We start from the raw sequence: 25,589 nt of genomic DNA, 5'->3' as shown, positions 1-25,589 counted from the left end.
GCAGGTGGCGCGCTCCCGCCGGCGGGGCTGAGGCGGCGGCCATCTTGGATTTAAAGGGGCTGCGCCGCTGAGAGGGCGGGTGGTGCCGGCCGCAGGTCTCGCCCCGCCCCCGCCGGGACCGGGACAGCGACCGGGACCGCCATCGAGATCTTGCGCCCAGCAGGTTGGACGGGCGGGGTTACGAGGGCTCGGTCGCTTCCCTCGGCGGCCCTGGCGTGGGGAGGACACGCGGAGCCCGGCGGCGCAGGCCGGAGCGGGGGCGGCCTTGCCGGGGCGACGCTCCCCCGCCAGCCGCGGGGGGCGGTGGGACCCTCGCGGGGAGCTGGGGAGGCCCCTGTAGTGGGGCTGGGGCTGGGGCTGGGGCTGGCGTGCCTCGGGGACCGTCCTTGCGCGCCCTGGCCGTTGGGGCAGCGGAACGAGCGGGGGCGAGGGCAGCATTCGGGCCGTGCCCACCGTGCCCGCCGTAACGCTGCGGGTCGGCGCTAAGGGCGCTGCCGGCTCTGCGGACTTTGGAGCCGGCGAGGCGCGCCCTGCGGGATCAACCCCCTTCAGCACCGGGGGAGCCGCTGGCTCGGGAGCCCTGCCAGTGCCCGCTCTGCTCGGGCAGCTCCCGGTACGCAGGCTCGGTGCGCCTGACCTCCCCGCGGACAGGGCCGACTGCCACGCAGGGACGGCCGGCGGAGGCCGGGAGCCCCCGAGGGAAGAGGGGAGTGTGTGTGTGGCAACTGTGGGTCAGCCCAAAGTCCCGGCCATGGCTGTTTCCAGGGTGCTGTGGGCACAGACTGCGGGATTCACTGCTCTATAATTAGTCAGTGTCTTCATTGCCAGGAATGGCTTTCACTGTAACACAAATAATGTATGTTTGCACTTCTGCTGTGTAACTTATGTGACATGTAAGCGTGCCATAGCTGTATGTACCCCCACATCCAGCCAGATTTACCCTTCAGAACTAGGGAATGGAGGGCAGCAAATTGCTTTAGGAAAGAAATGCGTGTTGTGCGATGAGGCAAGAAAGAACCTGCGTGTCAACATGGCTGGGCTGAGCTGTGTTCCTCCTGGGACACCTGAAGCCCTTCTCTTCTGGGGCAATCCGTGGGGAGGGACAAGAACACCAGTGCAGTACTGGTTCAGGCAGATGTTGGTAGCCGGGGACATCGTAGGGAGCACCATGACAGTTGTGTGTCACTGTGCATGGGATGGCTGTAGCAACAATCCAAGCTGGATCCCGTGTCGTTGTCCTCTCTGAGAAGAGCAGCCAGAGACTGAACAAGTGCTTCCCAGCAGTACGCGGCTCAGCCCCACACTGCGCAGTGTGGACACAACAGGGCTCCAGCCTTCCCCGATCTCCTGAATCTGGCCATTTGTGTGGGCACAACAATAGCCACCATGCAGCTGGAGGGCTCTCGGCAGCTACACCAGCTTGGCTTTGGGGGCTGGGATGGGGTCAGCAGTGGGGACACAGCCGGGGATGGTACCAAACAGGATGGAGGGTGGAATGGAACAATGCTTTGGCGGGCTGAACAGGAGCCCGGTGGTGGCCGGTGCTGCTCGGGCAGCATTTGGCGGCACCGCGGGGGCTCGGCCTTGCTCCTGGGCGCTCCCGTGGATCCCCGAGGAGGGAGCTGTGAGCTTGGCGTGCGTGGCGCTTTCTGCGCTCCCAGGAGAGCGTCCGACCGTCCTGTTCCCGGAGCCTGTCCGCATCCCTCCCCTCCCCCTGCCGCAGTGTGGTTGGCTGCCGAGCGCCGGGTGCCTGCGCCGCTGCTCGTTCCCAGGGCAGCGCGGCAGACGGAGCCGCGCAGCGCCGCGGCCGCCACTCCTCCGCCGCCTCCGCGAGCACCGGCGCTGGACAAGCCGCTGCAGGCAGCCAGGTACCGCTCCTCTGCGGCGTGGGGCGGGGGACATTCTCATCCGGTGACTGAGACGGGCAGGGTGCCCAGCCATCCTGGAACAAAGGACCGCTTTGATGCGCAGTTTCGGGCAGAGCTGATGAAAACTTTTTTTCCCTTGTGAAGCTTTCACTTAGCCAGGTGGGCGCAGAATTTCTCTGTGGTGGTTCTGAGGGGTGAAGGGGGTTTCTCTGGCTTGTTTGTTTCAAGGATACGCAGCGGGCGTGCCTCCTGCTGCCAGACAAAGCCGGAGAAACGATGACGGAGGCAGGTCATACAGCAGTAGCTCAAAGAGCCTTGTTTCGCCCCAAACTGTCTTTTCATTAATTAACTGCTTCCTAAGGCTTTCCGAAATTGATGTGCACCCTACCAAAGGTGGTGGGCTGGGGGAATCGCTGGTAAGCTTCTGTGAAGGAGAGGATGCGCCTGGGAGGAGGTGTCTGAAGAAGAGCTGGGGGATGGTGTTGCGGTAGAATGCTCTGGCCAGGCAGCCGGGAGAAATCTGCACAATGGTGGGAGGCAGCAGCACATTACCAGAAACAGCAGGCTTCCCTGCGTCTTGCATAGCTGGCATCTGGCACTCTGCTGCAGCTCCATGCTCAGCTCTCCTCTAGTGCCCTTGGTCTCCTCTCTGCCACGCCACCTTGGAGCTGTGGAAAACACCCACCCCTGCCTGTGCTTATGGGGAAAGAGGGTGGTGTTCAGCACACATCAGGTCAAAGATCTGGCCAGCTGAGGTGCAGGGTAAATAAACATGGCTGTGCTTTGCTGTAATTGGCAGAAGGAGCAGGAAGCATGTGTTCTCTCATCTGCTGTTTTGGAGGAATGTCCAGGTTGAAACAACAGCATTAACCCCAAATACCAAAAAGGCTCTTGGGGCACAAAGGACATGTGGCAAGATACTGACCTTGGCAGAGTTGCTGGATAAATGCTTGATTTGCTGGGAAAGAGCCACGTAGCTCCTCAAAGAGCTCGAGCCAAAGATAGAAGAGGTCCTCTGCTTGTTTTGCAGGTTGAGGTTTGTCCCTGTGCCTTTGCCTGCCTTGCTGTGGTTTACAAAAGCTGTTTGCTTCTGGAAATAGTAGTGCAGTCTTGCAGCCTGCAATCAGCTGGTCTTTGCGGGTGCCCCAGGTACACCATGGAGGGAGTGTGGGCACACCAGAGTCCTCAGGGCGCACAGAGTGGCTCCAGAGCTCCTGCTGGTCCCATTTGCATCCTGCTTATCTCCTGTATACAGCTCAAGCACATCCAGTGCATAGCCCTCACATTAGATAGATGCCTGCAGAGGCGCTAGCTCCTGCGAGTTACTCTGCCTGCTTTAATACTGCTTCATGCTGTTAGGGCAAGGTAATGGCTCTCGCTCTGTTTTTTATAGTGCGAGACTCAATCAGATTCTGAAGCTGGGAAGAGATGCTTGCCCTGGCTCCGTTCCAGCTGCTTAGCTCTTGTCTCCACTAGCCTGGAAATATGTTTTAATGGTGTTTCACTGTAGTCCCAGGCGCAGCAGATGCAGAATGGATTTGGTGAGCTGCTGCAGACACGAACAAGTTTAAAAACAAGGTCTTATCAGCTGATCTGGAGGTGCCAGCATAAGCTTACTGGTGGGAGTGGTGATGACTGCTGTTCTCATTCCAATGGCCTGCTGGAAGGGGCAGGTTTTCCCAGCCAGCTGGGTTTGTAAAAAATATGATGTACAACCAGAGCAAATGATTTTCTGCTAATGGCAAAAATCGGTGCTATTGTTTTTTGTTTGGTTGGTTTTGCTGTTGTTTGTTTTGCTGGGTTTTTTTAACCCTTATTGATTCCAATATCTGTATTCTTTGGTAGTAACAAATGGAGTGAGACCTTTTTGGTCTTGAAAGGAATGAATGGTCTGATACAAAGCCAACCAGACTACCTGTTCTGTCTTCCTCAGAGTACATATCCATTCTGGAATTGGATGATGCTTTGATAATACATGAATTGCTTGCTCTGGTCAATCAGAGCAAACACCAGTACCTTTTGTCTTGTTCATTTCCAGCTGTGGGCTGGAAGGTGGGAGGGGTATGGGAAGCTCCCATGTTCCTTCTGTAGTCGTGTGAACATGAGTCACTGTGGCCAAGTCCTTGTAGAGCCACCTTATCACCACCTTGCCCTGGGTTTCAGGAAGGTTATGTGATGTGTGTTTTGTTAGAGGTTGTGGCTGGTAGGGAGCCAAAGCTTCTGGGACAGAGAGGAGTGTTAGGAGGCTGGCTCCCCCCTTTCATGCTCTTTCCCTTCAGCTGCTGTCTCTTTGTGACTTGAGCTGCAAATCTAGTTTCTTAGTCCTTGTCCCCTGGGCCTCTTGCAGCCTGCTGGTTGGCATAGACATTCCCAGCACAAGCCTTCCAGTATCTAGGAAAAAACCCCAGAGCTGGCATGTGTCAGCTGCTGAAAGAAGCAATCCTGGCCATGATCCCTGGACAGCCCTTCCTATCCCCCAGTCAGGGATCGAGGTATATCAACAGCACAGTCAACTTGTACTGTTATACATGACTCTGAGGATTGGGGAAACTGGTTAGGTGAAGTCTTCCTGGGCTTGGAGACTGGCTTCAAAGCCATGTGAGGAGATGTCTGGATGCCATGGAGAGTCCTGGTTTTGGGACATAGGAAAATGTGAGGTGAGAACGCTTCTTGCCTTCACTGCATGCTGTGTTGTTGCAGGTGGATTGCTTTGGGAATCCAAAAATCCCTGTGGGGCCTTGCTGGAAGGAAGCAGGCACTGCATTCCCTTTCTCTGAGCCTTGGATCAGTTTTTAGTGCTGTGGTGCCTTGCTCCTTTGTCCTGAAGAGGTGTTCACTAAAGGCAAACACATTGAGTTTATCTGAGGAATTCAGATGAAGAATTTTTTTTCTTACCTTTTTTTTGTCCCATAATAGGATGGTTAATTCATGGTAGAGGGGTCTGAAGAGTTTGTGGGATCTCTGTTTTGGGAGATGGTCTTTAGCTAGACACAGATACCTGATCAGATAGCTGCTTTGGGTGAGGGAATGGACCAAAGACCTCTAAGCATTCATTCCAAGTAATACTCTTCAAATAATACTCAAGCCAGATGCTTATTGAGGGAAAAGTTACAACAGAACAGTCCCTCTATAGTACTTGAAGTCATCTGTGTGTTGGTTTAACTCTCTAGACTGTCTGCAGTGCAAGGAAAGGTCTGAGATGGAGGCTGGCATTGGGAAAGAATTTTGGGCAGAAGATGGGACTCTAGGTGTCTCTTTTTTTGGCAGTAGGATGTAGAAACTTATGAGATAACTGGTGGCGGAGAATATTATGGACATTAGAATTTGAGTGACATCTTTTGACTTTACAATTGCAGCTCAGAGATACAGTGGCTATGACCTCCCAGGATGCTGGCTCCTGACTGATGTCCTCTTTGTGTGTTCTTAGTGGCTCTAAGGGAGCATCTAGGCATTTCTGGCAACAGTAACAAGCATCACAGAGCACCATTCCTGCTCTGTGCCTCATGCAAACTCCAGCATTTCCTGTTTTGCCTGTATTAGAACAGCTCTGGAAATACCAACTTGGATGTGGAGCTCAGCAGCACTGGTTTGTCCCTTTTCTGTGCTTCTGCTCCAGGTGGCCTGGGGTGGTGACCCTGAGCACAGTGGCTCTTCTAGCAGTGGTGTGTCAGTGTGCAGGTGTTCCTGGCAGTGTCAGTGTGTCCTGGCTGTGCAGTGGAAGCCTCAGAGGCTCTGCACAGCTCACTGTAATCTCCTACAATCTGTTTGCTTTCTGACACTGGTATCAAAATAAGAAAATTTGTGACACAGCCTCTGTGATGGCTGCAACTTTGTCACTCTGTTTGCTTTTTACAGCTTTTATTTTATTTTTCAACATCCAAAGTATTAGGTCTAGGTTTTGTTGCAGTGTCCCTTAGGAGTGAAAACTCTCTCTCTTATTTGTAGTCTCACTTCTAGCTTCATTGGAGGTCAACCAGTCATTCCAGAGACCCTTTGTTGCAACAGTAATGAGCTGGCAGAGGTCCAAGGAAAAACAAAACAAAAAACCCTCCCTGCTTTTATCAAGTTGTTTTGCTTCCCAAATGTATAACTTTGCTGTTTCTCCAGGTAGCAAAAGCATGTGTCACAGGAGGAGACTGGATAATTATGATGAAGCAAGACAAAGCCTTGTGTTTCCATTTCTAAATGGAAATAATTGCTATCTATCTCCCAAATGTGGTCACTTCTTCTTGCTCTAGGTCAGACTTACTCTTTTCCACATGAAGCTTATTTCCAGACCCCAGCTGTCTTTCTGCAGCTACCTTACATCACTTATATCCTTGGATCACTTTCTCCTACGGAAGAATTTACTGCTGAAAATCTGTTTCACTTCTTCACAGAAAGTGCTGGCAGACTGTCTGCAATTTGAAGGATGCTGCAGTTACTGTCTTGTGCATGCAGAGAGACAGTGAAGTGCATTAGTTGAGTTGTTTGTAGCTCTGAGATCACTGTCCTGTTGTAGTTGACTCCTGATTTCCTCAGTGCTTCTTCTCCCCCACCCCACAGTCTTTTCTAGCATTAGGCATCATAACCTAAGCTTTAAGATTGACTTGGACCCATTTAATCTGGCATCCTTGTAGATGTTGTGGGTTGAAGATAGAAGCAATGAAGCTTCCAGCTCTTTCCTCTTAAAGGTCTTGCATGTGGGAGCAGTTTTGAGAGGCAGAAGAATGAGCTGCTGAAATTGCTGATGCTTAGCGATTTCGCGGTTATGCACTTGAATACAGGAGGAAGGTTTTTGCCTGGCAGGATGTACTTGCTGATGGATCTCCAGCTGATTGCTGCAGCTGCCACAAAGCTCAGTGCACGCATGTTCCTTCCCTGTCCTCCAAATGGGAGCAGAAGAGGGGAGATGAGATGGGTGCTGTCGGAAAGGCAGGCTATTCTAGCAGCTCACTGTAAATAGGGAAGACGTGCCAACTAGAGCGGAAACGGGCGGGTGTAGACTTGGGCTGGGACACCTGCAGGTCCATGAGGACTGCAGCAGGATAAGCTGGGAACAGGACTCTCCATCTCTCAAGGAGCTTGGTGGAAAAACATTCTTCCTTCCTGTTCCAGTCTGAGCCCCACCCTGCAAAAGGCAAACCATGATGTGTCCCCTCCTCTCTGCAGAAAACCTCTGAGTGTTTTCTGCCTGGGCAAAGGACACTCAGGACCCCTTACTGAATGTAAAGGAGTAGGAAGAGTGCATATACAGCAGCCTCAGCCTGCCTGACCTTGGTGCTGGCTGCCATAGCAAGCGTTTCCTCTTTGGAGGGCTGAGCACTGAGACTAGACCTGCCAGCACTGGGGAGAACTAGAAATAAGCTCTTTGGGGGGGAATTCCTGCTTTGGAAGGTTAAGTCAGCTCCTACTGGTGTTTGTTGCTTTTCTTTGCTGTACAAGAGTATTCAAATTACTTCTCAGCGGTCTCCTCTTTGTTCTCTTGTTGAGCAGCTGTGTGTTGTTCTTAGGTTTTGCACCCTCTGTCCAGCCCGGACAGTCCTCTGTCCACCGTTGAGCATGGAAACATGTTGGTACCTAGCAGAGCTCTGCTTCCAGGATGTCACCCTAGGGGAGAAAGGCTGAGATTGTTACAGATGTTTGCACAGCCAGTGAGAGAAGAAAATCCTCTATTGGGATGCTTTGAAGGATCTGAGGATGTAGTTGCAGGGTAGGATGAGTCTTATATGCTGTGGATCAGGATGTTTTGATATATTTTTCCTTCTCAGTCTGGAATCTTTGCAGTTTCAAAAACCAGCTTAATTATTAGGACTGTGAAAGGCATGGACATTTTGTGCTGGAAGGGCTGAAGAAAGAATGTTGCTGTAGTAGAGATGCTGATGGTTTAACACACAGCAGTTTCACAGTTGAGGAGTAGTTCTGTGTACAGTGGAATTAATGAGGCTGATTTTCTATGGATCTGGGTCTTGTCTGCCTGACTCTGTTACCTAGCAAGGTGAGAGGTCTGGTAGCTTTTTATCCTGTAACATGTTTGTCTTCCCATTGTGTTTGTCTTGCACTTTTAAAAGATGGCAGCAAGATCTCTGTATGGACATAAGTGATGCTGCCATGAAAACTGTCAGCATTTCACAGTTGGCCCAGTACCCACAGGAACTTGTACTGCTCAGCTGTGAGAGTTTTAGAGCAGAGTTCTAGTTTTTTTGGGTATGAGGCTGTTCCTAGGTATCTTCTTGTGTCCCAAGCATTGCCTATGGTCCAGAAAACTCTCACTTACCTGTTTCTCTGTTTGCAAGTGAGTCAGGGTGTGTTTCCTTACAAGTTGGAACCAGTGATGGGGCCATTTAACCCTTTAGCAGTTATTACCTTGGGTTCTGTGGAAGAGGTAAGTGCCTGCTGAGCCTTCCTGGGAAGCTGTCTGGACCCATTTCAGAGCACAAGAGTTCATGGCCATATGAGGCAGTACTAACACCCTTTGGCCTGCCAACCTCTTTTCTCTAGGGCTGGGAGTTGTTGCACATTTCTTCACGAGTTGTGCTCAACTGTAGAAGTCTGCATTAAGCAAGGCTTTCCTTATTGCTTTAGCACTTGATCCCACTCCAGGTGTGTTGGAAAGGTGGGAAAAAGAATAACCAGGGGAACTGTTGACCAGAATGCTTAGCTGCCAGTTTCTGGAGAATGAGTTTGGAAGATGGGATATGAGTGGCAACCAACTCTCCGCAAGCCTGTTTTTCCTTTTGAAACAGTAGTCTGTGTCCTCTATCTTGACCTTAATGAGGTTTTTCATGCTATTCTTGTCATATAGTCTTCTCCAAAGGAAACTGGCATAAGTCATGGTCCAGATGAGACTGTTTTGGTATAAAATGTGCAGGGTTAACTGCATGTGGAGCATGACAGATAACCAAAAGTGAAAGATACAGTGAAGTATGACTCAGAATTGGTGCTGATGCTAGATCATGAAGTGAATATGAAGTCAGCATTGTGACTTTGGGGGAGGATGACTCAGTTCTTGTTCAGAGGTGTGAACAGAAACCCAGTCTTCAAGAGACACGAGGTGTTTCTGCCCTGCTGAGGGGTTCAGTAAGGTTTCCACTGTGTGTTGAGGGTTTACCCCGCCCCTTCCTGAGGGATGGATGTACATCATAGGAACAGAAACCAAAGAAGAGTTGAGAGGAGAGTTCAGGCCTATAAAACAACTGGAGGAAGAGTGATGCTAAAGAGGAGGAGATGAATGGGTTTAATAATGACATGTGTGTGCTTCAAACTGTCCCAGTGCTGCTTGTCATCTTCACTTTAAGTACTGCAATGAGGAGGAAGCCGGGCCTCTCTCTTGATCAAGGCCCATTCCCCAGTAGCTCCCTGGCACTTGGGCAGATGCACAGGTGAGGAGAAGAGGAGCCTGCCAGAAAGGGGAGCTCTGCTTGTCCTGTTCCTGTAGCTGGGACAGTATTTCTGTTCTCTCAGTAAAACAGGCACAAGGCAGCTGCCGAACAAAGAGCTCAAACCATGCAGAGGTGGGTCTGGCAGGAGGTCAAAGGCAGATCTGCTGGCTGCGATTCCCTCACTTCCTCCTGTGTAGCTTCTGGGCAGTTTGTCAGTCTCCTGGCAGCAGGGCCCGGGGCACTCAGGTTGCAGAGGCCTCTGCCAGCTCCAGGTAGCAAGGAGGTGCTGCTGGGCACCTCCTGTGCAGGGCATTGCGGGAAGCTGGTTTTGGAGTGACCTGATAGCAAGGTGGGAGGAGGCTTTACTGTTGAGTAATGTGAGGAGGCTGCTGGGGTGGCCCAGCTGGTGGGAGAGGCTGGGACTGTGCTAAATAAGTGAGTCATGGAGCAGGTCTTGCTATTAGAGGTTTTGCCAGCCTGTTGTGTCTCTCAGCCTCTGGCCTGTTGTGTTTCCCTAGCTCCTGGACTTTGTATGCAGAGATCTTGCAGCCACACTAACATTGTAGGTTGTAGTGCTTGGTGTTACTGTGCAGAGGCAGTAGCTGGGTACTTTCCCGTTGTATATGTGGGGGGAACAGGACAGGGAAGGAGTACAGAGTTCTTAGGCCATCCTGAGGAGTCTGTGGGGTGGCAGCAGGGTGAATGAAGATGGAAAAGCTATTGGTGTTTCAATACCTGCACAAGGATTATGTTAGTGTGACTGTAGCGTGAGCGTGAGTGTGACTGTTGGTGTATGTGAGCTTCCCGAGTGAGGCAGTGGTGTGGTGTGTCCTGCTGGTGGCATGTCCCTTGGTGCCACAATGGCAGTTCTGTGCTGAGGCTGCGATCCTCAGGATGTACTCTTCTGGTCAGGCAATATTTTGACACAGCAATACCACTGATGCTTCCCTCTCTGAGATGCTCCTCTAGGAGATTTTCCTTTGAGGAAGCAGAAAGCTTTGACCTGACATCCCTCCACTTTGTGTTCCCTTTCTTCTGCAGTCAGAAGAGGTGCTGAGCTCTGACAGCCTCTCTGCATCAGTAGTCTGTGGGCAGAAGGTGTATAGCTTGCAACCCCAGCTGCCAACCACAAATCTCTGCTCTTAAATGGAAGCTAAATTAGTCTTCCCCCTGCTGGGAGTGTGGGGGTGTTGGAGGTCACCACTGGTTGTCGCCTTTTTGTCTCCTGTCCACGTAGGCCACCTGCACTGGTTGCCAGCACTCCCAGCCACAAAAGCAGAAGCACGTGCCCTGACAGCTGCCTGCTGCCAGAGGGACAGGGGAAAATGAAGGGGAAGGACTTGGAGTAGTCAATCAGTTAAATGCTGTCTCTGACTGCTTGAAGGAGGTTGTGATGCTTGTGGCTCTCTGAAACCATGCTGGGGCACTCAGGTTTTGTCTTGGTCTCTGTGCAGGGCTGCAGGAGTAGGACTATGTCCACCATGGTGTACCCAAGGGAGGAGAAACTGGACAAGCTGAGCCAAGAGGAGATAATTTCCAACACCAAGCTGGTAATGCAAGGGCTGGAAGCACTCAAGAACGAACACAACTCCATCCTGCACAGCTTGCTGGAGACCATCAAGTGCCTGAAGAAGGATGAAGAAGCCAATCTTGTACATGAGAAATCCAACCTGCTCCGCAAGTCAGTGGAGATGATAGAACTGGGGCTTGGAGAAGCTCAGGTGAGAGTGGGAGTGATCCCCGAGGTGTTATCTGGGATTGACAGAGGAAGGGTAGGCATGTGGCCATTTCCCATAAGCTATAGGGGTGGGAAGGGGCTAAGTGTAGAGGGCTAGCATGGGTGGACCCTAAGCATGCATGTGAGGGAGAGACAAGACTGTGGTTGTTACTGACTGAGACTCTTAACAAGGTGATGATGGCATTGTCCAACCATCTGAACGCTGTGGAGTCAGAGAAGCAGAAGCTGCGTGCTCAGGTGCGGAGACTGTGCCAGGAGAACCAGTGGCTGCGTGATGAGCTTGCCAACACCCAGCAGAAGCTGCAGCGTAGTGAACAGACCGTGGCTCAGCTGGAGGAGGAGAAGAAACACCTTGAGTTCATGAACCAGCTGAAGAAGTATGATGAGGATGTCTCGCCTTCGGTATGCCCCAGTCCTTTTGAGCAGCTGCTTTTGTGGGTCTGGGAGGTTGGACTGGGAGAGCTGCCTACATGTGATAACATTGCCCTGGATTTTGCCCCTTCCCATGTACAGCAATGCCTGTAGCTAAAGGGGGCCTGCATGGGACAGAGTCTCTGGATTTTGTTTTGTGGGGGGAGATGGTGGCAGAGACAGCAGGAGAAGTTGAGTGTGTTGGTAGGCTGCAGAAGGGCCAAGAGTTCGGCAACTGACTCAAGCCAACTGCTGCTGTCTCTGCTGAAAACCAACAGTATTTGTGATTCTCATTCTCTCAGGAGGAGAAGGAGGGTGACTCCACCAAGGACTCTCTGGATGACCTATTCCCAAATGAGGAGGAGGAGCATGGTCCTGGATGTAAGTGTTTGCTCCTGCATGGGTGCTGCCCATCTCTGTTCAAGCCTGCTGGGCCACCTGTGCTGCATTTATTTCTGTGCCCACAGTGCCCCACCAGCACAGCAGTGCTGTGGCAGCTGCCCAGCAGGGAGGTTATGAGATTCCTGCACGCTTGCGCACCCTCCACAACCTTGTCATCCAGTACGCCTCCCAGGGACGCTATGAGGTGGCTGTGCCGCTCTGCAAGCAGGCACTGGAGGACCTGGAGAAGACATCAGGCCATGATCACCCTGATGTGGCTACCATGCTCAACATTCTAGCACTAGTGTACAGGTGAGCATGGTGGGAAGGGCAGGATTGGGCCAGGACAACTTTCTGCATCTCCTGTTTCCCTTTACAGCACATCCTGGGGCTCCCCAGGCTTCCAGGGGTTTGCCTTTCAGAAAGGATTTGGCCTAGATGGGGTATTTGATTTGTCAAACTTCCAGATATAACTAGGGACTGACTAAAGCAGGGAGGAAAGAAAGAACTGTGAAGGCTGGGTCTGTGTGGAAGGAGCACTGTTCATACTTCTGCCTGCTCTGGGCTGTAATGTCCAAATCCCAAATAACTGGTTGACTTTGCACTGCAGGGATCAGAACAAATACAAAGAAGCAGCACACCTCTTGAATGATGCTCTTTCCATCCGTGAGAAGACTCTAGGCAAAGACCACCCAGCAGTGAGTGTCTCTCTCCTCTTTCAGTCACTTCTTCACCTTTGGGTGCTGCTGGGGCAGTGTTTTACTGCTTCAGTATTTCCTGCTGGCTGGTTCAGTACGGCCTGTAAGGAGTTGGCTTCTCTTGGATCCTGCGATATAGGCAGGGCAGCCTTCTGTCTCTGGACCTCCTCTTGAGAAGCAGCAGTACTGCAGGCATGGAGGAAACAGGACAGTCACTGTTACTGTTGGTTGTGCCCCTTGTTTGGTCCTACTGGAATTTGCTTTCTTTCATGGAGAAGCTTCTGTTTCTGCAGGTGGCAGCGACTTTGAACAATTTGGCTGTTCTCTATGGCAAGAGAGGGAAGTACAAAGAAGCAGAGCCACTGTGTAAGCGAGCCCTGGAGATCCGTGAGAAGGTATGAGTCTTCCATGCTCTTTCTCCTTTCAGCTCTCTCTGTGGGCTTTCTCTCATTGCCTCAATGCCCGTGGGAGATCCAGGACCTATCTAGTCTGTTCAGCTGCTGATTCTGCCACCACCTTTCCTGTCTCTCCAGTGTTTGTAGCCCTAGAGAGGCCTGCCAGGAGGTGGAAGCTGGAAGTTCTCCTCCTCTCCAGACCTTGGCTTTTGTCTGACATGGGCATGTGCTGGGGGGACTCCTGTGTCTACTAACTCCAGGAGTCTGCTCCAGTCCTTGTGGCTTCTCTTCTTTTGTTCACCAGGTTCTAGGCAAAGACCATCCTGATGTCGCCAAGCAGCTGAACAACCTAGCCCTGTTGTGCCAGAACCAGGGCAAGTATGATGAGGTGGAGTACTATTACTGCCGGGCCCTGGAGATCTACGAGAGCTGCCTGGGTCCTGATGACCCTAATGTGGCCAAGACCAAGAACAACCTGGTGAGGCACTGGGAAGAGGCCATGTGGTGTTGGGGAGGGGTGCTATGGGAGAGGTGAGCATTGCCTGGTGCTTGGAGACAGAGCAATAGCTGCAAAAGGTGGGCAGAAGTAATCTGTTTCCCAGTGGGGCTGGAGCTGTTTTGTTTTGGTTGCAGGCTTCCTGTTACCTGAAGCAAGGCAAATACAAAGATGCAGAGGTGCTGTATAAGGAGATCCTTACCCGTGCTCATGTGAAGGAGTTTGGCTCTGTAGATGGTTTGTACAGCAGAAGTCCTTGGGGCAGGGGAGGGGTTTCCTGGCTCTCAGCCTGGACTTGTCTGGTTCTGGTGTTGCCCAGAGTGAGGGATGGGATGCCTTGCAGGGCCCCTGCTTTGGACATCCCTTCAGATGCTGCCATTCTAGTGTGTTATGCTGTTCCTCCTCTTCTCTCAGGAGTCTCAACCCAGTCTTTTTACAGGGTTGGGAATAGTAAATGGCACAATCATGCTCAAGCATAAGCTGAAGTTTCTCCTGTGCATCTGGCAAATGTACTTCTGCTGGGAGGACTTGTTCTTTCCTTTCCTTGTCCTGCCTTTGCAGTGTTGGTTGCTTTTCTTGGGACTCTGGGCCAGGGACTGGGGGGAGGGTCTGGAGTGTCACTTCCCTCTAATGAGGAGCTAGCTCTGGGGACAGAGTACTGGGCTGTACAGGAGGCAAACAACAGCATGGGGTGATGAGTGGACCTGTTTTGCATTCTTCCCCGCACAGATGAGCACAAGCCAATCTGGATGCATGCAGAGGAGAGAGAGGAGATGAGCAAGGTGAGTCTGATCCCAGGGGGTTTGATCTTCTCTTACCACAGCCTGTCTCTTATCTCTTCCTTCCTGGAGAAGGTGCAGTCTGAAGAGCTCCCAAGGCTAGGAAGCATCTGGAAAGGGGGGGGGATACAGCACTGCTGCTCCCTGGGCCAGCAGGGAGGGAAGGCCCATCAGAGAGCAGGGTGTTTTTCCTTGGGCAGGGCTGTTCAGTCTCTTGGCCATGGCTCCATGCTCTCTCTGCTTTTGTGATTGATCCCTCTTGGACATGCAGATGATGGAAGATGGCAGACGGTTGTGCTGCAAGGCCTTGGCACTCTGTTCCAAAGAGCTGCCAGTATCCAGAGCTCTTTGGTTTCCAAATAAACTGGTTTCCAAAGCAGCTCTGAGGCTGGCTGGGGAAAAAATGGAGGTCAAGAAGAAACTGCTGCTGTCACCTTGCTTAGGAAATGGAGCCATATCTGAAAAGGGTCTGCACAGGGCGGGCCCTAGCTGGGCTCTGAAAGGGGATAGAAATGGACAGTGCTTGCCTTGGACTAGGCTGAAAGGCAAAGCTACTGTTGCTCCTGCAGCCCAGGCCCTGCTCTGTAGTCAATAAATGCAGCAGTCGTGTCTTTGCATTTGCCGAGTGTAAGGCCCTGTCTGTTTTTTGGCAGGTGGGTGAAGCAGCAGAACGAAGGGTTCTGATCTAGTCCTCTACCTGCAGTGAGACTCTCCTTTTCTTTTGCCCTCAGAGCAGGCCCCAACCCTCCAGGGTTCAGGCAGCAGTCTGGCAGGCTTGACTTAGTGACTGATGAGTCCCATTCTGTGAGCCCTAGAAGCAGGGCACTGGCAGGTGCTTCCCACAGCATCTGCGCCTTCCCATTGAACCACTCTGCATGGCTCCCAGTGCAGGGCACTGCTCAGCTTTACACTGTTCTGGTTCCTGTACTGCAAAGGCTCTGCTGCAAAGAATCTGCACTTGCTGCAGCACTATCCTGGAGAAATCCAAGCTGGAGTAGAGACCAGGTTCTCGTTGTCCCCTCTGGGACTGAGACTCTTCTGGTGGTATCTTTGGGGAATTTAGGGGTGAAATGTAGATAGCTGTAGTATGAAGCTATGCTCCAGATAATGCAAGCTCTGCCACGGGGCAAGAGAACAGGCTGAGAGACTCACAGTTGGAGTAAGAGATTCATTTTACATGTGAGTCTTAGGCAAGGGCTAAACCTCTTTCCCTGACTCTGGGGCTCCTCTCCCCAAGGCAGCTGTGTCTGTGCCCCATGGCAAAGCAGGGTTGGCATTCCTGTCCAGGCAGCAGTAGTAGTTACAGACCTGCTTGTACTCTTGGCCCAGGAGCTGGGGCTGATGTGCTCTGCCTTGTGCTATTTCCATATCTTCTGTTAAAATGTATAAAATTCCTCTGACTAGAGCTTGACTACTTTTTTCCCTTGCCCCTCTTTCCTGGCAGCAGATGGTGGCCAGTTCATGCCATCAGCAGGGCCTTGGGCACAGCTGGTGGCCTTGGCCTTCAAGGCTTTATCTGCCCCAGAGGATTTGACACCTTTCCTATTAGGTTCAGACACCCTTTAGGGTTGCCTCTACAGGAGAGATGTATTGAGTCCTGAACTCCCGTGTCCCTGATGCCTGCCCAGGCTGTGTAGGCTCTGGTGTGAAGAAAACTACATGTGCCTATGGCACAGGGAGACTCTGGCATGTAGGATAAAGAGCTGAGAAGTGCTGTGGGACTGAGTGACAAAAATGGTCCCCATGGAGACAGTTTCTTCTGGGCTAGAGCTGTAACTCGTGCTGTGGAGCAGTGGCCCCCTGCACCTGCTTGGTGTCATGGTCCTACGTACCCAGGGCTAGCAGCTACTGCCCTGCAGTGTGGGTTGTCCAGATCTTCCTCCTTGAGCATCAAGCTCTGCCCCCTGTGCTATTGCTCTGGCCAGCAGCCTGTTTGCAGATGGCTGGGACAGGGCCAGCTAGCCAGCCTTGGGGTGCAAATGCTGGGCATGGGGAGGGGACAGCTAACTGGGCTGAGCTGCTGTAGGGCAAGCCTGACCTTGTAGGCCAAAGGCTGGGATGTGGCTGGCTGATTCCTTTGCTAGTCCTGGCTGAGGGATTTTGTGCCCATGGTGACTGGCATGCTGGTGGGGTTTTGTCTCCCTTTTGCATTTTGGTTGGGGTGTCATGCCCTCCATTCTGCCATGAGAATAGGTTGTGCTATCCCTGCTGCCTTTGGTACCATGGAAGGGGGTAAGGAGAAGGGATTATGCTCCTTCCTGAAACTAGGATATCATTTTGCTTGTGGCCAAAATCTGTTGCAGCAAACATGGTTTTAACTTTCCTACCAGGAAGCTGCTGGGCTTAATCACTGCATTTGCATATTGTGTTTCCAAAGGTTGAGCTGGTGCAGGGGTGCAGCCTGGGTCTGACCCTGGCATCCAGTGGCAGAGCACAGGCCAGAGAAGGGCAGTAGGTGTGGAACTAACAGCTCTCTTCTCTCCTCACCCTATAATAGAGCAAGCACAGAGACAGCGCTCCCTATGCTGAGTATGGTGGCTGGTACAAGGCCTGTAAGGTTAGCAGGTAAGAGCTGGTTTGTGGGCAGCTGTGCACTCTGTGGGGGTGACCCCAGGGCTCTTCCTCACCTTCTCTCTGTTACCACAGCCCAACTGTGAACACCACTCTGAGGAACCTGGGTGCGCTGTACCGGCGCCAGGGCAAGCTGGAGGCAGCCGAGACCTTGGAGGAGTGTGCAGTTCGCTCACGGCGACAGGTAATCCCAGAGGGACCTTCCCTGGTGTGGGGGGTGTTGCAGGGCTTGGGGTGGCACGTTATGGCACTGTCCTTGGTTGGGGTGTGGTGAGGGACTCTCCTGGGCCTCTCCGATGTTCTTGGTTTACGTTCCTGTGACACCAGAGGGCCTTGGTGGTTGGGGATGCATTTGTGCAGAGATCCACACGTGTGTAGGTGTGTGGGGTGGTGCATGTGTGCGTGGATGGATCAGATGTCCAATGTGTGGGAAAGGCATGGCTCACTGAGTGCAGAAATACTGCAGCAGGGTTAAAGCAGGTTACTGGGCTTTGTCAGCTACTGGGGAGAGCTACACTTAGTGGGATGTTTTCTTCATACTAATTTTTTTGTCCAAAGACAAAAAATACCTAGAATTTTTTAGAGTACCTCTTGCCTTAAACTCCTCTCAATCCTCAAATAATAAAGCAGGAGCTGTAAGCACGTAGCACAAAAGACTGAAGGACAGCTGAATCCTTCACACTTCAAAATGTGAAGGAAAGAAGCTGTCAGCTTTGGGGTAGCAAGCCCTTGTTCCACAGGGTTGGTTATGGCCTTGTGAGGACTCATTGAGCTGGGAGTTCAAACAGAGACTGCTACGTGCAGGATGGCATTTGGCTCCATCCTGGTTGTGCTGGGCAGTTTTGGCTGTGATGGGGCAGTGGCCAAGAGAGGGAACAGGAACCAAGCACGGTAATGGCACAGTGGATCTCTAGAGGGAAGGAACACAGAAAGACAAAACACAGCTCTTCCTTATCCTTTCCTACTTGCAGGGCATTGACCCAATCAACCAGACGAAGGTGGTGGAGATCCTGAAGGAGGGGGATGGCACAGAGAGACATCGGAGCCTGGGGGGCAGTGTCAAGTACGAGAATGCCACAGACGGTAGCGAGGAAGTGAGTATGGGCGTGGAATGGAGCGGGGTAAGTACAAGACACCATCAAGAATGGCCTCAGCCGGCTGCCAGAGGGAAGGGACAGCGTGGCTGAGGGCTGGTCCCGCGTGGCCTGTCGTGGCATCCTTGTCTGCCTTCATTCATTCCCTGCACATTTCCTTCCCCTTTCTTGGCATGAGCCAGCCAGCCCGCAGAGGTGCGTGTCTGGGTCTGGCTTCTGGTGTACAGAACAGGTATTCCCAGCTGAGGGCTCCTGCTTCCAGGGAGCTGCGAGGCCCTGGCAGTGCCCAGCATGAACTGGTCCTGGTCTGCCGTTAATCTTAGGCTTTAACCTTATTAACATCTCTCCCTGCTGCTCCCCTCTGGAGTCCCTGGCTGAGAGCATCAAACCCATCTCAGGCTCACCCAGCCTGTGAGAGCCATTTGGCTGTCTGTCCTGCACTGTGTCACTGACAATGCTGAGCCTGGGCAGGGTTGTGTGTGTGTGATATGCCTGGTGTGTCTGTGACTGACTGACTGCAGGGCACAAGAATAGTCTTTAGCCAGCATCTTTACCGTCCCCCTCTCCTGGTCTTGTGCTGTAGGGAGGTTCTGGCCAAGCTGAGGGGATAAAAGGCAGGTTTTGCAGGATGGCAAGCTGGGCTGACCAGTGGAGGCAAGAGACTGGTGTTAGCTGAGGCACAGACGGCAACCTGAACCTCTCTAGGCTTGCTCTGAGGCCAAAGGTGACTTTGATCACTAGCACTGAGTTTGGAGAAAGGTAATGATCCAGGGCTGGAAGAGGTACCTTTTGTCTCCTGCAAGCAGGAGGATGGAGAAGAGGCAACAAGTGAGCATGGTGCTGGTGGGTGCTTGGCTCAAGGGCTGCTAGAGCTGTTAATGCTTACATTCCTTCTGCAAACTCTGAAAGCATAGAGTAGCTGGGGTTGTTGCAGCCTGGCACAGGGAAGGCACTGAGCACACAGAGTCCTTTGCTGACCCCTCACATCTGCTGTCACTAACCCTTCCCCACCTGGCTCTGCTCTATCCCCACCTGCATGAGCTCCCTCCCTTCCTCTTTTTTCTTCCCTGTTGCCATGACAGCCCTTCAACACCCAAAGCCTGAAGCCTGCTGGCTCTCTTGATTGTGGATTGTACACAGAAGGTGGCTGAAGGGGATCTAAAAAACTGACCTTCAAGTGGACCCAGCAGCTTTACCAGATGCAAGGCTGTCCTTTGCCCCAGGTCTTGGCTTCAGGACCAAAGAGGGTCTTAACTCTGGCAAGGCACCAACTCTAGGTCCCTGCACTCGCCATTAGTAAGGGGGCTAGACAAGCACAAGAGGGAGGGCTGCAGGTTTGGATTAGAATCACCGGGTCCCTATGCTGGCTGGTGTCTTTCTGCAGCTCCTCCTGACTGTGCTTGGTGTTGGGTAATCTCTTTGCACTGGTGATGGTCTGGGAGACCTTCCTGACAGTCTCTGAGCTGATCATCCTAAGGCAAGGAGGCAGTGCCACCCTCTGCCACAGCCAGTCCCAGGGAATAGTCCCTGCTCATATGACCCTTCCCTAGGGGTCTTAGCAGAGCTTCCCTGACCCAGACAGATGTAAATAGAGGATTTGAGGGCTGGCTCAGCACCCTGGGGGACACAGCTGCTGCCACATGATTCATTTTCCAGCCTGCTGCACACATAGCCAGTCTTCTTTTCTGAGCCAGCAGCCCTGCACTGTACTGAAGCTCTCTGCAAAAGAAGGCTGAGGCAGCTCCTGCTGCTCCTGTTTGTCACAGCCTGTTGTTTTCTGTGTTGGTCCAGAGACCTCAGATGTGCTGCCTTAAAGCAGCCTCTGCTGCCCTCCCCTAGCTGTCCTCTGCTGCAGGCAGGGCTGTGGGAGCCCCCAGGGTGCCCTGTGCCCATAGGCAACTCTGGAAGCACCCTGGGGCCTGGATCAGCTGCTTGCTGCCCAGGTAATTGGGGTGTGAGAGCAGGGGGATGGCACCAGCTCCGTGGTGCAGAGGCCTTGGCAGGTACCCAAGGCCCAGGAGCAGGAGCCCTCAGAGGAGGAGACCCAGGCTGTTCCTCCCTGAGCTAAGCTGTTCCTGCCAACCCACTAAGCCCACTAGCAAAGAAGAGAGGGGTGGTTTCAGCCTCACAAGACTCTCTCCCTGCCCATATGTGGCCTGGGGTCTCTGCGTGCAGTCTGGGCCTTGTCCCACCTGCTCCCTAGGTGACTTACAACCTCACAGCCTTGTAAATTGTGTCTTTCTCCTCTCTGTGCACTAGGCTTAAATGCCTCCCGAGACTCCCTCTTTCCCCTCCACCGCAGTCACCTGGATGTTTGTGTTGTATCTTCCGACTTTTCCTCCACACCATCCCTCCTTCCTCGGCGAGAACTCCACGCCAGTCCCCCAACCCTCCTGGCGCGCGAGGGCACCGCGACGCCTGCAGAGGAGTGCCTGGCCACATGGCCCAGCTCCAGTCCCGTGGCCAGCAAGAGCAGGAAGAATCTGCGAGGAGCTGCCAGCTCCCCCAGGCCAGGGTGATGAGCCACCGTCCCCTTGCATGCCCCCACCCCTGGCCTGCCCTTGCACATCCCTGGGGCCCAGGCCTGCGGGGGATTGTCTTCACTCCAGGCTTGCCGACTCCATTGTCTCTAGACATCCTCAGCCCTCCTAGCTTGTTCCCTCCATTTCTGCAGAGGCTCAAAGATGGAGGGCTGTTATGGGACAGTGAGGCCTGGCCTAGGCAGGGCTGTCATGTGCCCAGTTGCTTTCTTCCCTGTAGGCTTAGCTGATATTAGTGCCTTGTAGCAAACCTGTGCTGGTTCCCAGTGAGATGGGCTCTCCCTGCAGCACAGGACAGTCCCCATCTTGCTACCCTCATTCCTGCAGAGCTCTGTAACCCAGGAGCAGTGTGTGGGTGTCTTTGTAGGGCAGCCCATAGAGCTACTGTACATCCAAGATGAGGTGAGGGGGCAACAGCCAAGGAGTATGTACAGGAACTGGCCAGCACAAGCATGTTTGGCTGCAGCTTCCTGACTGGAGGTTCTTCATCTGGCATTAAGGGCTGAATCAGCCCCCCATTGCTACAGGGCTCTTAGGTGTGGCTGGTGGGAGAAGTGAGGGTGAAGTTGTTTGCTGTTCCTTGAAAGCAGAGGAGGGGTAAGAGGAAAGGAGAGTTTTTTTGCAAGGGGTAGACCCCAGACCATTAGAAGTGGTTGAGGTGGAGAATGGCCAGGATTGGAGCAGAGTGATTGGGAGAAAAAGAACGTGCAAAGACAGATTTGAGGAAGCAAAGGGCTAGGGCTGGAGATGCTCTGAGCAGGTGGGAGCAGATGGGATGGCTGGAGGGAGGTTACTACAGGGGTAGGGGCTGGATTGCTCACAGGTCTGTGGGGTGTGCAGTCTGGCTGTCCCTAGCCAAGTGGGTGTGAAATGTGTAACCCTGTTACCAATAGGGTCACCATGCTGACCCTGAGGGGGTGTGGGGGTGGCTCAGTGCCTCTGATGGCTTCAGGCCTTCACAGGGTCTGGTGCTGTTAGTCATTACTGGGATAAGGAATGTGTCCCAGGGTCAGACCTCCACTCTCTTGGGTCTCACATCCTTGAGTGTACACTGTCATCTCACCTCCTATAGGAAGGGAACCTCCCTGGCCCTCCTATCTGGGAATAAGCTTGGGAGGCTGTAGGCAGCAGGATAGAGCCCAGGGGCCAGCACAGGACTCCTTATTTATTTAGCTTGATCCCTTCTTTATGCTAGTCATCTGGCAGGTTGTGATACTAAATGTGCTTGTGTCTGTCTGGGCCTGGCTTTCCTGTGGTGGTGCAGAGGCCTTGGGGTACATGCATGCTGCTCCCCTGGGAGTTTGTGCTTACTGAAAGGAAGCTTGTCCTCAGGACATGGGGTGTGGAGCCCAGGGCTGAGTGCTGCAGGGCTGTACCTTCCCTGCCTCTCTGTCCCAGTGCTGCTCCATGCTTCTGGAGAGTGGTGAGTTCCCAGTGCAGGGTGTGTTTGGACCTCAGGGCCACCTGCCCCTGTGCTTTGCCATGTCCTGGACCTGGTGCTGTAACAACCATACCTCTAATTAAAGGTAGACTGACCCAAATCGCTGCCCTGTGCTTCTTTCCATGCTCTGTAGGCCAGCGTCGGTCAGCCCTGGGGTGGTGGGTACAAATGCTGCTGGAGCAGGTCTGGGGGTGCTTGGTGTCTGTCACTGTGTGTGTACAGGGGCATGTGCTGTCCCCAGGGCTCCCCTCCCAGGCATTGGAGATAAAGGACCCAGCTCCACTGTGCTTTTCCCTGTCCTCCAAATTGGAGTTGCTGCTAACCTCAGCTCTGTAACCATGTGTGGCAGGGCTGCCCTGGGGCATCTGAGCTTGGACCTTCCCCAGCAGGCATTTCTATTTAGCCAAAGAAATGCCCCATTGTGTCCCTCAGTGCTGAGCTCTACATGCTGCCAAATCCTGCCCAAGTCCTCTGCCTCCATGCATTAGGCAGGGTGGGAGCATGCAGTGGAGAGGAGCTCAGGGGTGGAGCTGCTTTTTTTTTTTTGAATGCTCTCATCCTGGTGGGTGCAACGGGGTGGGGGCTCTGCGGCAAACCAAACCCATAAATGTTCTGGGTTAAAAATAACCCATCAGAAAAGGGAGTGGGGGGAGAAGGGAGGCTATTTTTAACCCAGCATGCAGCAGCATTTGGTTCTGGTGTTGGTCTGCAGTCAGTCTGCATCGCTGCAGCTGGGGAAATGTGGCTCCATCCTCCAGCTCTGATACAAGAGCATACTTCCTGGCCTGATCCTGCTGCCCTTGTACCATGGTCCTGCTCCCCTGTCCCAGCTGTGTTCCCTCTTCCATCCCTGGCTTTTGTGCCCTGGGAAAAGCAACAGTGCCTGGTATAGCAGTACCCTGCAGGGAGAGTGGTGACCCGGTGTAAGTCTGGTGGGGAGGCAAAAGACACCTCCCCGTCTTTGTTAATGCTACACACTGATAATCAGCTCATCCAAAACATGCCCGGGATGCCTCGTGCAGGAATCTAATTGTTTACTTTGCTGCTTTGGGTGCTCTCTGCATTTCTGGTGAGTGGGTCCCTTTCCACCAGCAAGACATGGCTCTCAACTTGGAAAACCTTCATCCCAGTGAGAATGTGAAGAGGTTCAATGCACTTGTTTTATCCAAGAAGGGATGAGAGGAATACCAGGAGAAAGTTTTGCTGGTAGGAAATGTCCTGGTCAACTGTTAGAGAACAGTCTAGGGCTGGCTCAGCTTTGGGTAATCAGAACAGAGGAGCACTGGAAATGCCTTCCCCAAGGGCTACAATCTGTAATGGTCAGCACAAGGGAATGACAGAGGCAGAGACCCTGCCTACCTGCAGAGCTGCTTGGACAGTGCTGAGGTAATTGCTGCTGCTAGCCTGAGCCACAAGGCATTTTGGTCATTTGGAGTGCTTCAAAGGGGCATCTCACATCTTCCTAAGGAAAAAAAGGGCTTTTGCCATCACTTTACCTCCTTTTGTCTGCCCCAATGTTCCAGGGGCCATTCAAAGCAGGAGGAGGGAAGACTGCTGTTATCTGGCCATCAGAGCAAAAGTAATTCCACATCAGTGGTGATGTCACAACCTTACGTAACAAGCAGACCAGGCTACAGGAGAAGAGCTTGGTGGCATGATGACATGGTGGCATGGTGTGGTGCCATGCTGGCAACCTGTGCCTTGCATGCATGTAGAACAAAGTGCAGGAGGTGGACTGGAGCCTGTCAGGGCCTGAGTGCGCCTCACTGAGTACTGGGGACTTTTGGAGGCATGTGGGAGGAAACAGGCTCAGGAACAAGATTTCAGGCTGGTTTTGGTCTTCAGAAAAAGCAGGTAGACATCAAAAGCTCTACCTGCAAAGTGCCACCCCCTGGGGCAGCTAGTGGGGCTGCATGCAGCTGAAGTTGGGGGGCCTAGGAGTAGTGGTGCCTACTTGGCAGCACAGTGAAATCCATCCCCAGTGGAGTTGCCTGAATTGCTCCAAAGGCTCAAAGCTAATTGTCTTGAGGTGTTAGAGATGGGACAAGGCTGCGTGTGCAGTGTGAAATGGTCTTGTGTGATGTGAGCGAGCCTGCAGGACCAGGGTGTGCATCTATCTGTATGAGTGCTGGACAGAGAGGAGGAATGGTGATGGTGTGGTGAAGAAGGGCAAGGGGAGGGAGAGGATGAGGATGGTCTCCAGCCAGCAGCAAATGAGGAGAGAGTCCTTGAAATGAAATTCCCAGCAGCCTGTCCTGTCCTGACAAAAGTATCCCTAATCTTGGGACTCCCAACATGGCTTGTTGCCTCTCTGGCCACTGGGACCTCCTTGATAGTTGCTTCCTGAGCTGTTGCAGATGATGGAGCTGTGTCATCTTTGAGCAGGACTGGGCAGATGCCAGTGCCATTTGTATTGTCTGGGTGTTGAGCTTACACTGGGCAGGAGGGAGTATCAGGCTGGATGAGCCAGGCAAAGCGGCTGACTCTGTGGTTACCATGTCCTGTGGAGAACCGGGTGAGGGAAAACCATGTAGTGAGAAGTAAGCCTGCTTTGGGCCAGGGCTAAACCCTCAGTGCAAGTGGGCAAGAGGATGTTTGGAGCCAGTTCCAGCCACTCATGAGCATCATGCCAGAGCCTGATCAGTGCCACTTAGCCATCACCCTGGCTTGTGTCTCTGTGTCCAGGATGGCAGTGGCACTCTCCAGCGCAGCAGCTCCCTGGGAAAAATCCGGGATGTGATACGGAGGAGCAGTGAGATGTTGGTCAAGAAGCTGCAGGGCAATGGTCCCCTGGAGCCCAGGAACACCAGGTACGTGTGAGGGTCAGGCTGCGTACAGGGCAGGTGTGGGCCCTGCCACCTTGTGTGTCTGGGTCTGACCACTCACAGCATGATCACATCTGCTCTCCTCTGCTTTCTTACAGCATGAAACGAGCTGCGTCCTTAAATTACCTGCACAAGTCTAGTGATGCTTCGTTTGAGGTAAGCACAGTGTGAGTGATGGGGCTGGTGCAGGACTGCGTGAGGCTGGGAGCGGTGTGGCCAGCAGAGCAGGGGGTGAGGGGCATATTAGTGGGACCCAGGTGCTGAGAACCCCTGAGCTCGTAGCCCCTCAACTGAGGTCAGAGCTCCAAATCTGAAGATGTTGCTTCCAAGTACCCACCTTCCTCTGCACAAAGCTCCGCCATAGATTGGGAGCAAAGACAGCAGCTACTGCTGTGTGACAACAGCACCAGAGCCATCCTGGCTTGCAAGGCAAGGGGTGCAGGACTTGGGGTGGCAGCTTTGGGGCATGAGGGTGAATGGCAGGTGCTTCATTGGCACTGTATTTTTTCCAGGGCACCCAAGGCTTCCGTGCGGAGAGCAGAGGCCTGAGCGCCAGCAGCATGGACCTGTCCTCCCACAGCTCCCTGCTCTCCTCCAACTGAGCTGGCTGCTCCGCTGCTGGGCACCCTGGCTTCGCGCTGCACGGGGCAGCGCCCGGCACCTCCCCACACCACCTACTCTGTTCTCCCCATCACCGGTTCTTGTGCCACCGTCTGCCTGCCCAGCCGGCCTCCCCCGGGGGACCCTAGCTAGTTCGGGCACCGCAGCCCGCCCGCATGCTCCTCTGCTGCTCACCGGGGCGCGCAGCTCTGGTGGCCGCATGCTCGGTACCGGTCACACACGCTCACCAGGTAGAATCGCCAGCCCGGGGAGGGGGGCTATCCCCCAGGCCGGGGCAGCGGCGGGAGTGCCCCATGCCCCCGGCACGCCGGTTCCCCGCCGGATGATCGCTGTACTTTATTTTATTAAATAAAACCGACCCTAGAAGCGA

The 25,589-nt window shown here is 53.2% G+C and overlaps 1 protein-coding gene across 6 annotated transcripts; it reads left to right on the top strand.

The window, feature by feature from the left end:
• Window positions 1–3: 3 nt before the first annotated feature.
• KLC4 (kinesin light chain 4) lies at window positions 4–25,589 on the top strand. Of its 6 annotated transcripts, none has more exons than XM_053972452.1 (16): window positions 5–163; window positions 10,684–10,950; window positions 11,139–11,369; window positions 11,681–11,759; window positions 11,846–12,071; window positions 12,370–12,457; window positions 12,751–12,852; window positions 13,157–13,330; window positions 13,486–13,585; window positions 14,078–14,130; window positions 16,625–16,692; window positions 16,774–16,882; window positions 17,670–17,819; window positions 24,459–24,583; window positions 24,697–24,754; window positions 25,111–25,589. In XM_053972452.1, exons 2-16 carry the CDS (start codon window positions 10,702–10,704, stop codon window positions 25,198–25,200), a joined length of 1,902 nt encoding a protein of 633 aa, XP_053828427.1. In that variant the 5' UTR covers window positions 5–163; window positions 10,684–10,701; the 3' UTR covers window positions 25,201–25,589. The 6 variants fall into 6 exon arrangements, with proteins under 6 accessions (XP_053828432.1, XP_053828431.1, XP_053828427.1 ...); XM_053972455.1 differs by having other exon boundaries at window positions 6–163; window positions 17,670–17,792; XM_053972454.1 differs by lacking the exon at window positions 5–163 and adding an exon at window positions 442–613.

Source organism: Vidua macroura, chromosome 3 (genome assembly GCF_024509145.1).
Source record: "Vidua macroura isolate BioBank_ID:100142 chromosome 3, ASM2450914v1, whole genome shotgun sequence".
In the NCBI taxonomy this organism is placed as follows: domain Eukaryota; kingdom Metazoa; phylum Chordata; class Aves; order Passeriformes; family Viduidae; genus Vidua; species Vidua macroura.
This window is presented reverse-complemented; position numbering and strand designations above follow the sequence as displayed.